This window comes from Drosophila bipectinata, chromosome 3R, assembly GCF_030179905.1.
Source record: "Drosophila bipectinata strain 14024-0381.07 chromosome 3R, DbipHiC1v2, whole genome shotgun sequence".
In the NCBI taxonomy this organism is placed as follows: domain Eukaryota; kingdom Metazoa; phylum Arthropoda; class Insecta; order Diptera; family Drosophilidae; genus Drosophila; species Drosophila bipectinata.
In genome coordinates this window covers 23,865,444-23,877,932 of record NC_091739.1, presented here as the reverse complement: position 1 = coordinate 23,877,932, position 12,489 = coordinate 23,865,444, and the positions used below count along the sequence as shown (strand labels likewise).

Below are 12,489 nucleotides of genomic sequence, written 5' to 3'. Positions count from 1 at the left end.
AACACAAATCGATGCGATTGAAACTTTCAGTACGGGAACATTGTTTTTGCATATTTTAGTTGGTAAGTTATGGCGTTATGGCCTGGAGTTGGCTTCTAATTGAAAGTACACAGAGATAGTGGCCGAGAGTGAGTGGATTGGGGGGGATTGGCCATTATGAACTCGAACTCATTGATTCCGCCAGCGATAAAAGAGTAGAAATTATGAAAATGAAATGTTTATTATTATCGTTCGGCGCACACAGGCTCTCCTGTCGACCGAGATGACAAAGCATAATAAATTGCTGGATTCTGCTCCGGTCTGGCCTGGCTTTTGCTCTTTTTCAGTGTTCGGTACTCCGGTCCTGGCCCACGGTCGCAGTGCAGTGTTTTAATGAATTTTTAATTAGTGGCAATTAATATGGTAATTTGTTTGAGTTCCAATCGCCAAGTGTCATGAATTCAGTTATATCATTTCAATTTTCGGTTGGGGCTTATGAAAAAACCTAGTCAGAGGGCATTGAAACTATTAATTCACGTTGTTAATGAGTTTCATTAAATATTAAATAAAAGCTTGTTGAGTTATAAATTCAACTAATGGAAGAAAAAAAAGGAATTATAAATATACCATATTTAAAAATTATCTAAATTAATATAAAAATGGTTTATAAAGTCCCTTTCTTAGTCCCTGCTCTTCTCATGTGTCTGGCTACGCTTATAGGCTTAATGAATTCCTTTATTAGTAATAATCTCAACTTAATCTTAACCATTTATTTACACTCATTCCCCGAACTGGGAATACAAGTGCGCCCCCAACAACTCCATCAACGCAGCCAAAGGAATCAACAGCGCTCTGATCCGAGTCGGGAAATTCAGCCAGCAGATTAATTGCATTAATTAATCGCCTAAAAAGGAGCACAAAAAATGAACGGCAGACAAGTACTAAAGCAAACAGATCTCCAGACAGACCGGTCCGTACAGTTGTAATAGCACGCAATAACTTTTCGGGCCAAGGAGAAGGACCCAGACGGTGATGGGAAGCAAGTGGATTTCCGGTTTTCATTAAGCTCCGGTCGAGTCCGAATGCAAAACATTCTTTTGATATTCCTGGCTGCTGAATGATTTGTTTGCCCAGCTACCCGGAGTCCAAGGCGAAGCGCAATTTCATAATTAACATGGGGTATCAACGATTATAATGGAACGACAGAAACTGACCGAGCTCAGTCAGCCGGAATGGCATGAAATTTTCGTCGTCGTTCTCCGGCTTGATTGATCATTCCCGGCGGGTGGGCCACCCGTCGAACTTGTAATGTATCCTGTAATCGAGTGTAATCCTGTAAGACCTGCACAAAAGTTACTCAGCTGGAGGCCGTGCCCTTTGTTCTCGTATCCTTGCTGCCTAACTATCCCTCAAATGCTTCCTCGTCATCGGTTTATGTTGAGCAGATGGATTAGCTTTTTTGGTTTTATTGGTCAATTGAAAATACATACCTCGTTTATTGATTTTTCTTTGTCTGAGAAAATAATTGGAGTAATTATAGTTTTTTTAATGGCGTTTTATTTGTTAAAAGTTATAATAGAATTCTATAAGCTTTGATTTTTTGTAAATTTGAGAAAGTTGGTTTTTCAGTATGTTTCCGGATTATAAGAGCTTTTTTAATCATGGTGTTTCATCATGCAGTTATGGGTATTTAGTTATTTCCTGAAAAGAAAGATTTAAATTGTTATTAAAAATGTATTACATTTTAGCTTAGAATATTCATAAATACATATGTATATAAAACTAACTAAGCCGTAATGAAATATCAATTTATAGACCATATGTAAAGATTTATAGGGTTCTTTTCAGTGTATATAGATTTTGGTACTTATCCGTTGACATCAAAAGTCATCAGGCCCTATACCATTCAACTTTATCTGCCAGAGCTCATTCCACCAGGAATCGTCTGTCCCACGAGGGGAAAAAATCAAAATCAAATGCCATAGCAAAGTGGATTTTCCACCCTTTTTATTAGCAATTCCTCGTTGGTGGTTCGGCCTCACGTTCGGATGGTGGGTGGGTCGGGCCCGGGCCGGGTGGTGGCACGATGGGATGGTGAGGTTGGTCTTTGCGGTAATCCCACAATGAGCTGCCATAATAGATGGCAAGCAAATTGAAGAGCTTTGTGGCCTGGTTGTGGTTGTCGCCGTGGTTTTTCGGCTTCTGGGTGGGTTTTCAAACGGAATTGACTTGTGTGTTGCGTTTAACATTTGCGGTTTCGCACTTTTGCAACAATCCGGACGCGACGACGTCGTCCGCGTGGCACGGACACGGGTTGGTGGGGCTGGGGGACGGGCCGGTCAGAGCCATCCGTCCGGACTTTTGTGCCCGTGTCCTGCCATTGATTGTACGCAACAGGGTGGAAAGTTGAAGTGCATCCGGGAGTGGTCAGCTGCGGCCCTTGTTTGCTTGCCGGCCAAATTACCGGGCCGGCTTGGAAGCTGGATGTTCTGTCATTATGCGAATTATGAGTGGGATAAAAGGCATTAAACAGTTCATTCTTTTTTTCAGCTTTTAGACACCGGGTTTTAGGCTAATTGAAAATAGCCGGCACAGGTGCAGGGACGCAGGTGCCCAATTTGAATATGATGGGTTCTTATTTTAACGGAAAGGGTTTTGTTGGACGCATAGTTGAGTGCTTTTCATCATCCCAAAAGTATGCCACACGAATTTCCGACTTATTTTTTAGATTTGCTAACAACTGATGTCCTTTCCCCAAATATTTTTACCTTATCAGTCGTTCATGCTTGACATATTTCAACATGCATCCATATATAAATTATCGGGAGTTCTTTTCCGTACATGTCAAATTTTGTGACATTTTTTGGAATTTGAATTCTGACAGTTGATGAGGTGGCACATCCACATATGGGGGAGATTTTATAGAAGGGGATATAGAGGAAGGCCTGGGGAGTCACCTGAATTTATGGGCAGCTTTAAAGCACCGAACCAGGATGCTGGGGTAGAGATGCAGATGATGTAATTAAATTTGCCGCAGTGACAATTTCATCTGCCCCTCGGCTTGTCCTAAAGTCACGACCAACCCTTTTGGTGTTTGGAAAGCGCCCCCACCTACCTTTATATGTCCTTTGGTTTCTTTTTTCTCTGGGCTTGCCAAGAGGTTGAGTGTTGTTACATTATCATCGACATCGGAAAGGGCGGTCCCAGCTGCCAAGTGGGTGTGTGTGTGTCCTGCGAATTCCCCTACTCCTGCGGAGATCTGGCGCAACTGTTTTGTAGTCGTATTATGTGTCATTTGCTCTGAAGTGGTTTCAAATGTGCTCTTCTCCTCTTTTTTTAAGTGATTTAATGGATTTTGCATACATGAGTCGCTCTGGTAAGTTGTTAATTGCTGCAGGCGACTTCAATTAATGTGAACGCCATGATCCGGACGATTGTCGATTTCGTTTTGGAGTGTCCTGCAAAAAGCAATCATACGGATGTGACTTTCTGGCAAAAACTCGACATATGTAAATTAGAGACCAATTTTAAAGGAACAAGCTGGATAGATTTTCTAGTTGTTCTTGTAAGATCCAGTTTCTTTTAATGATTATTGAAAAACCTGAATATACGTAGCACCCAAAAGATTGCTACAGAAATTTATTAACAAAAAATGCGAATAGCTTTATTCATCACAGAATTAATCCTTTGCTGTTGTGCATTTTCTCTGTTGCGTTTAATTAAAGAATAACAAAAGTCCTGCAAATCGGCAGCCAGGGAATCATTCCATCAAACTGTCAATAAGCAATTCATTTGCAAATGCGAGTCAGTACAAAAGCGAGTTGAGACAAAGTTAAAAAAAGAAAACCCAAAGAAAATGTCTCTGCAATCGTAGGTGAGTTGGTCCATGTCATTGTTTGTCAAAAAGCCATTTGCGAGTGTATCGAATTTCATGAGAAAAAAGTTTCCTCGAATGAATAAGAACTTAAAACAAAATCGAATGGATAATACCCTAATGAGATAATACTATCAGAATATCTTTTATATATTTCTATAAATTAAGAGATACGAAAGATATGAATAGTCTAAATCCATTATTTAAAAAGTTATATAATTTGAACTGCTACTATTCACTCATTTTTTAGGGAATTTAAAATTCCACTTTACTTTAACCAGTTCCAGTGGCAGATCAATGGTCCCAAAGGCACCCAGCTCACTCTGACTCTGGTTGGTGGCGCTACTTCCCCTTCGAGGCCCTCTGAGACCCGCAACTGCAGGACTTTGGCAACCTATCGGGGTATCGAAGCGCCCCATCTAACCGAAGCCCTGACATTTGCGCCTCCTCACTTCATGCACAATCAACGGCTCGATTTAATGGAAAAAATGAATTTCACTCTACTGCGCCGGCTCTCTGCGGTTCCGCCATTGTTCCCGGAACAAAGCAACTCCGGCGGACGAATGTGTGTTTGGATGCGAGCCAGAAAAAAAGTGACAAAAATATGGGTTGGTTTGGCCATAAGAAGAGCGTTTAATGAACGTGTTTTGCTCTTCGTTTTGTTAGACTGCCGTCTATTGGCAGTGGGAATCCTCAATTTCGCACAACAAATCGAAAAGTTGTAATTGAAGCTTTTACACTGGCAATGTGAAACTTTTTGTTGAAACGACTAGAAAAAAAAATAAACTGTCAATGATTTTTCGCAATTGTTGCGGCTCTCAAGAGCGTTTGGTTTAATTAATTGTGGTTTGAGGTTTTTGAGCACAACACACGAGGTTGGAGTAGAATAGCAAAAAAAAAAAATAAAAAAAATTGAGATATCCGCTGGGCCAAAACTTGATTTAAATTTAAAATACTTGTGACAGGGAGCTGTGCAAAAAATAAAACCGATTTTTTCGCCGTATTTGGAGCACAATGCAACCGCGATAAGCAGTGTGAAACGTATAGGAAATTAAATTTTTTCCAATCAAAAACATTTCAATGGCAGTTCACACTCCCAATTTTTGGGAGATGGGAGAATCGGTGAAAAGCGAAGGGTATTGGGATGGGAAACAGAGATATGCAATCAGGATTCATGGTAGCCTGGTGTTGGAAATTTATTTGTTAGCAATTGTGTCAATAGACAGACAAAAATATATATCAAGATATATACATTTTCATGTATTTTGGTGTGGAAGAGAATTTAGAGAAAACAAGAAAGGAAAGCTAACTTCGGGCGGAGCCGAAGTTGATATACCCTTGCAGTTAAAACCGGATATATATCGCAAACATCGGATATAGTTGGCCGATCCTTATGGGAATAGGAATATATAACCCAATTTATTATAATATAAAATCTAAAAAAAAGTCCCAAACTTCTAACTCCAAAAACACCAAAGTTATACCATTTCCGATCAATCAGTTATATGGCACCTATAGGATATAGTCGGCCGATCCGGGCCGTTCCGACTTATATACTGCGTGCAAAGGAAAGAAGGGTGTGTGCAAAGTTTCAAGACGATAGCTTTAAAACTGAGAGACTAGTTCGCGTAGAAACAGACAGACGGACAGACAGACGGACAGACGGACATGCTCATATCAACTCAGGAGGTGATCCTGATCAAGAATATATATACTTTATAGGGTCGGAGATGTCTCCTTCACTGCGTTGCACACTTTTGACCAAAATTATAATACCCTCTGCAAGGGTATAAAGATTTTAATAGAAAATTTAATAGCTTTCTAAAATATTTAAAAATATAAGCCTTTTGACCTGCCTCCTGTGAGGATTGAACTCACGACCCCTGGTTTACAAGACCAATGCTCTGCCACTGAGCTAAAGAGGCTATCTTGAAAGTGGAACTATTTTTCCCAAGATATTCTATCAGAAGTCGATATCGTCGAATGAGGCATCTTTTAAGTTAAAAGATAAAATATAATATCTTATCAGGTAATAATACTACAAGTGCCTTTAAGCTTTACAGGACTTTTACATTCTACTAATTGAAACAGTTTTAATTGTGATTGAATTGCCATAAAGGAAATATTAGAAAAACCGAAAGGTCATGGTTTGGATACAGAATAAAAATAATTTTCATGGTCCAAGTTCCATTTAATTTATTTACACTGGAGCCTTCCAATCGTAGAGAGGACTTTAGCTTAAGGGAGAGGCAAAACGAAAGCCGAGGGGGTGCGAAAACAATAACATTAAATCACTTAAAGTGTCAACATAGCCCTGGTCAATGTACCAAGTGCAAGTCCAGATGGCATCATTCATTATCATAATCTGCAACATCATAAAGCAATTTGGCTTCACCGGAATGAGTTTGTTTTGCGCCTCGTGCACGGATGTGTGTGTGCTGGTGGCTCTTGGAAATCTTAATTGCTTGCCCTCGCTGTTTGGACCAGAACTTGACCCAGGACGAGTGTGGAAAGCTGTCCCTCAGCTGACCATAATGGGGGTTAATTGGTCTGTGGTGCACGACACGCATACATCTTGGTAATTAACCAGAGGAGCAAGTGAAAGAGCGCCCATAGCGGGCCATATGGAATGGCTTTCCAAGGGGATACTCACTTTCACTATGAGCCATGGCGTTAATATTAATTTCGCATGCTTTCTCCCCCATAGCTACTACACACTGTCTAGTGTCATTGGACTTTCACAATTTATCGTTTCATTATGTTAATTATTGGCAATTGTCAGGAATTTCGCCCTTAAACGAATGCAGCGATAACCCCAATGCACTTTTTAATTCTGGAAAGTTTCTATTACCGCGACTTTTCCCCCATTTCCCAACCAAGTCCGGCCAACAATAGCGGCCGGACCATTAGCCATTGTCCTATCCACCTGCTGGGGGACTCATCTTTCATATCTCAAATTGAAACTCATTGTTGTTCCAGCCGAAAAGAAAAACAGCTGAAATCCGCGCTGGACAATGCAAACAAAGTGCATGCAGGAAGGATAATGGAGAGGCAATGCATATATAATGAATGGATTTCGGGTACTGCCACAAAGGTCCAATCTCAACGGAATTAAAGAGAAATTTAAAGTGCGGTGAAAAACTTTAAATCAGAACTGTCATTAATCAACTTGCTTCATAGCCACGGACACTTTCACTCCCCTGGACTTTCATTAGCCAACTGTCAACTGTCAAATGCTGTTAACGATTTTACTGATTCCACCGACTGAATCCTGATTCGAATCGTCCTCCCGCTGTTTGGGGGCGTTCAAGTGTCCTGTCCTGAGGGTGCTTTACTTGTTTGCTCTTGGGTTGCCCTTAATTGTTATTTGGACAAATTGTTTTTCGTTAACCAGCCAACGATTAATTATGTGGTCAGTTCCCTTCCTTTCTCCAGAGGGATAAGCCATAAACCGCATCGGTTGGCTTCACAAATTATAAGGGTTTCCGCAATTAAACCTGCACTAATTACCAACAATAAGACAATTAGAAAAATATGCCTTCAATTTAACTGTAGGAGCCCTTGCAGTCTTGGAAAAGGAATACGGACATTACATGCCCTCGGTGGAAAAGGGTTAATGTAGATTTGGGAAAGGTTTTATGAAGTTAAGTAAGACAAAAAGCAATTAAAACCGTTAAAGTTGGAAAAGTTTACAGATTTGATTCAATTTTAAAAGAAATTAATACGTTACCTCTTATTTCGCCTATCGTAGAATTCCTCGTCAGTCTCATATATTATATAGCTGACACGGGGCTGGTCGGTCTGGACTGGTGTCGGTGATTTCTCCAGGGCAGCCACCACATGCTCATTTGCATTCAGTTCTGTCATAATATCGGCCATCATGTAATAAGACACGCGCAGCAAGCGGCATCCTTCTTCGCGCCACTGTTCGATGACCTCATGGTTGTTGGAGAGCTCGTGGTCGCTGCCGGAGAACACATACTTAATACGGTAGGCGCGGTATCCACTAACCTCCACATATTTTACCACCTTAAGGGGACGCTCCCTTATTGGCTTCCTAAATACAGCCGGACGGACAATCTCCTCCTCGGGAGTAAAAGTGGTATTGCTGCTGTCCGAACTTACTGCCTCAAAGTCACTCTCGCTGCTGGATTCTGCTTCGGCGGCAGCCCCGCGTCTAGGGTGACTCTGATGTTTGGGGGCCAGCGAGGAACGCAGTAGTTGAATTTTTCGTGTGTACACCAAGAGCTGCAAGTAATGCAACTGTCCATCAGGACGTACAGCCGTTAAAAAGATCCGTGCTTTTTCAGGACTAATTGGTTCAGCATCGTGCATCAGCCGAAGCATCATCTGGGTGACGGTCACGTGGCCAAATATATCCAGAAACTGGACAGCCGGATTTTCCTCAACCCGTGGCAGCACACGAAGCGCATCCGCATAAAGATGCACGGCCACGTTGAGGCCCAGAGCTTCGCCCAAGCCCTGGAGGCAACGAGAGCACTGCAGACGTCGTTGACCGCGCGTATAGGTGACGCCAGGTCCGACCACCTTAGGATGCACTACCAGGTAATTTAGTCCAAAGAACAAATGATCTTCCATGGGATATATAGGAATCTTGCCTCGTCCGCAGAAGTAGTTCTGGGGCTTCATCGTGGTCACCGGCACGGGCTTGACTTGGGCGAACTCCCTCGCCGTAATTACCTCGTTGGCACAGTTGCTGCAGTGGAGCGAATACCTTTTGGAGGCTTTAATAAAAATACGAATATCCGCCATTTCGATGTCGGTGGCCATCATTCGGGGGTTGAGACGATGCAGTCCCACGCCGAAGATCACATTGTTGTCCTGCATTTCGGCCATTCCAAAAATGTGTTCTCCCTCGTCACCCTTGGTGGAAATTTCGAAGAACCTTTCGAGTTCAACGCGGTACTCCAGATTTTTTTCCTTCCAGCTAAATCCGTTGGAGCATACCTCAATCATCTCAGTAAGATTGGCGTTGTTCGGCTGGTGTTCAGGTGGCAAAGTGTTCGGCTGGTAAAGATTTACCGAGCGCATTAGAGCCACATTGATCCAACTGCGGTTGCGCGAAAGTCCAATAAAGACTTGATCCAGCGGCATGATTAAAAATATAACTAGTTTATAAAAGCTGAGAAGTTTTCACAAATTCACAAGACTACTTGCAGTTGACAAGATTTTTCTTTGACAGGAAAAGCTAAGAACAACTTTAGGGATGTTAAATATCATGATATCGATGAAGTTCACTCACTTCATCGATTATAACTTTTGTATATCGATAAATAGTATAAAAATGTTGGCTCAATATCGACAGTGACAAAATATGTTGATATTTTTATATTTAAATATATTGATTCAAGACATTCTTGTGAAAAAAATTATACAATGCTACAGAGCTACAGAAATTCAAAAATGTAAATTTTTTCCATTTCATTTAAATTTGAAGTAAGCTGTCTCAGTTGACCTTTTTCGATTAAGCCCTGGGTAATCATTTTATTCGATTGTGCCACATGAACAAATTTGGGTCCTTTGAAATAGCCTGCCTGCTCCTGCTGGTGCCACAACACACCTTTTAAAGCGCTTTACCTAGGGCTTAATTTTTGCTTTTGTTTTTCCATTTTCCGGTGCATGGGTGGCTTTGAATTTTTGGGGTATGTTGTTTTTGGCGGCAGTCGAGACCCTTTGGCTCTTTAGGACAGGAGATAACGCGATGGGCTGCGGCTGGAAAAAAGTTTTGCGTCATAATAAATAATTTCAACGCATTCGTCTGGAAGGATTAAGTCCGCCAAAATCCAGTTTTGGTTTTCCTAGACACTTTACCTCTCCTAGATAGGGTAGGGTAGAAAAAATGTAAATATTCCTAGCAATATTAAAGTGCAATTACATAACTGCTTCAACTATAAAAGAAACACTAGATAAAAAATCATTTTTATCATCATAGGTGAACTGATAAGTGCCAACAGTATGAAAAGACATACTTGCAATAGTTATTCTTCTAGTTAAAGTTTTGTAAAAAAATGCTGACGTTCATAAAGGCCTCTTTAGCTCAGTGGTAGAGCACTGGTCTTGTAAACCAGGGGTCGTGAGTTCAATCCTCACAGGAGGCAAAATGTTTCTTTTTATTGACTATTTTGATTTTCCACATATTAAAATATCTAGTTGCCTTTTTCAAATCAAATCAGTCTGCCTTTTCACATGACCTGGGTGGCTCTGAAAGCCACAAAGCTAAAAAGAAAATGTCACCCAGGAATGTTTGTTCAATTTTGTACCGACCCGTTGACAAAGCCAAATGTTTTACATTTTTAATTAGAAACTCACACAGCAGCGACGTAAAGCCACTCAGGAGCAATCATGTGTGACATTATCTTTGACAGGACATCAGCAGGGCTGACTCCTTGGCACCACCAACAAAAAGCTCTTCGTGGTTCAAGCAAACATTGTTAACAAGAGTGGTGCGATGCGTGCAAGGACTCTGTGAAGGATACGCCAGCTTAGACTATTAGTTGACATCGTTGAGTCATGGTAAATATTTACACAAATGTTTTTGAATAAAAACTCGACCCTCACATTGCTGGTTGCTTTTAAGGGGAGGGTAAGGTATTAAATTTTTTTTTTTTCCATTTTTTTTTTATTTTTTAAATTGAATGCATAATATCTGAAGAATATTGTGTCAAAATTTCAAGTCAATTAAAGCAAAATTGACGAAGTTATTAGTTATTGACGAAGTTGCTTGCAAACGTTTTACACTGGATTTTGTTTTGTTTAAAACTTTAAAGCGTTATTCCCACAACTCACGTTTTCAAAGTCGGTGCCCCTCATAACTTCAAAACTACTGCACCGATCCTTTTGAAATTTTAAACACTATTTCTGTACATATTTTACGAGGTAACGCTGTCGAGTTTTTTTTTTTTTTGTTCATAGTTTTGATTTTGCAATGACAAATTAACCGATTTTTTCCCAAAAAATTGAGTTTTTCACTTCAAAGTCTTCGAAAAAATTAAAAAATTGCAATTTTCAAAAAACTTTTACAGCGTTACCTGGGGCGAACTATTATCTAACGAATGAATTTTCATTTTTTGATTACAAATGATCCAGCACCGAGTTATGAGGGGCACCGCAATTCAACTTTTTTTGGCGACACGTCCGGACAACTGCTACCATTGCCATATTTTTAAATATTTTTTTGTAAAAATTTTATTAAACATTCTTCTAATGTCATACTTTAATATACCGTTGATTGAATAAATAAATTTTAACTGTGTCGTCAGGAAAAAAATCACAAAAACATGGCTTTTTTCGCATGATTTGACCTTACCCTCCCCTTAATTATTTGTTTATGCTAGCTGCGACTCCATTGCTTTCTTATTTGTTTATAATTAAAGCACGAAATATTTTCTTCACGCATTTGTCGTTGGCATAAATCACTTTAATTTTGGTTTTCATTCAAGTTCTTAATTAAAAATCAACAGAGGAGTTCAGAATGTCTGGTTAATTAATTTGGCCTCAAAAATTATATATTGTTATTAAATAAAAGCTTAGAATATTCATAATGTTAGGTGGCTTGAGCGTAACCTTTAAAAAATCTTACAGGCTATCCAATTATGTTTCGAGAATCGAAGTAAATCGTTATGAAATTGGCGCCCCAAAGTATGCTGCAACATTTTCTGTTGAGTCATCCAAAATTGAACTTTTTCTTTAAAATTTGTGCCGTGTCGGGGGAAGAGATGGCAATTTATCATTTTAGACTACTAAGCAAGTGTTGACTGATGAGCCCCAGAGGGAGGCGGCGGGTGACAAAGGGGGTGGCTAAGTCGCCGGCGCCCCCTTTTAACTTTTGAGCTCGCCGCAACTGACAATTGGCCTTACTGCTCGACTGCCTCGCTCCTTTGGTAATTAATTTTGATGGAGGACACATTGCGCTTAGTTGACGCAGTTCACCCACAGATGCGACCAGGTAAGGACAACTTTTTTGGGCCACTTTGTGCCGGGCCGGGCTGGGCTGGGAATTAATCTGCATCTGGCCAGCAGCTGAGGCAGAGGACAGGATTTTTGGTGTTTCTGCGTTTTGGTGTTTTAATTTTACTCGCTGGCTGGCTGCTGGTCCATCAATGTCTGGCTGGGTATAGCTAGAGACAAAAGCTATTAGGGGAATTAAAAATGCATGATGCTAAAAATGGGTTTTTGCTCCCAGCCCTTCAGCTGAGGCTTCAAGGTGCGTGGCACTTAGTTAATTAGAGGGATGTGGACTCTGGCAGCAGCCGGGAAGCCCTCCAAGTCTGTGGCATTTTGCTTCAGTTAAAATATTTCATAATTCATAGATTCAATTGTTTTCAGCTGAGATAAATTGCATGTTTCTTTGACTGCAATTACGCGGAGCAGAAGATCGCATTTAACTGTTTGTGCACTTTGGCTGCCACGGCAGTGGGCGTGTCCTCCACCGGCCACGCCCCCCAGTTCAATCTTACTTGTGCGATCTGCAGCGAGCGGTGCTGCATTTGCACCACCCGCACCCTTTTCTAATTTCTTGGGAATTAGAGTCGAGAAATTATAAGCTGGCAACTTATGCACTCACCCATTCACTCATATTATTCACCCGCCCGCTGGCCCATTCATTCATTTATTTA

General features: G+C 40.7%; 1 protein-coding gene, 2 non-coding genes and 1 pseudogene across 4 annotated transcripts; 2 read left to right on the top strand and 2 right to left on the bottom strand.

The window, feature by feature from the left end:
• Positions 1–1,525: 1,525 nt before the first annotated feature.
• LOC108126497 (uncharacterized) lies at positions 1,526–9,051 on the bottom strand. 2 transcript variants are annotated; one of them, XR_011443305.1, is made up of 3 exons: positions 7,584–9,051; positions 3,095–3,437; positions 1,527–1,680 (listed from the first exon to the last, which is right to left on the bottom strand). XR_011443305.1 is itself a non-coding variant. In XM_043211700.2 (2 exons), the coding sequence occupies exons 1-2, from the start codon at positions 8,966–8,968 to the stop codon at positions 1,674–1,676; spliced, it is 1,392 nt and encodes a 463-aa protein (XP_043067635.2). In that variant the 5' UTR covers positions 8,969–9,050; the 3' UTR covers positions 1,526–1,673. The 2 variants fall into 2 exon arrangements, 1 of the variants encoding a protein (XP_043067635.2); XM_043211700.2 differs by lacking the exon at positions 3,095–3,437 and having other exon boundaries at positions 1,526–1,680; positions 7,584–9,050.
• On the bottom strand, positions 5,707–5,778 carry TRNAT-UGU (transfer RNA threonine (anticodon UGU)). The gene has a single exon. It is a non-coding gene; the product is annotated as a tRNA-Thr (tRNA).
• Positions 9,052–9,900: 849 nt separating the features above from the next.
• TRNAT-UGU (transfer RNA threonine (anticodon UGU)) lies at positions 9,901–9,972 on the top strand. Its single transcript has one exon. It is a non-coding gene; the product is annotated as a tRNA-Thr (tRNA).
• An 89-nt stretch (positions 9,973–10,061) lies between these two features.
• Positions 10,062–12,489, top strand: part of LOC108126468 (uncharacterized) — an 89,225-nt pseudogene continuing 86,797 nt past the window's right edge.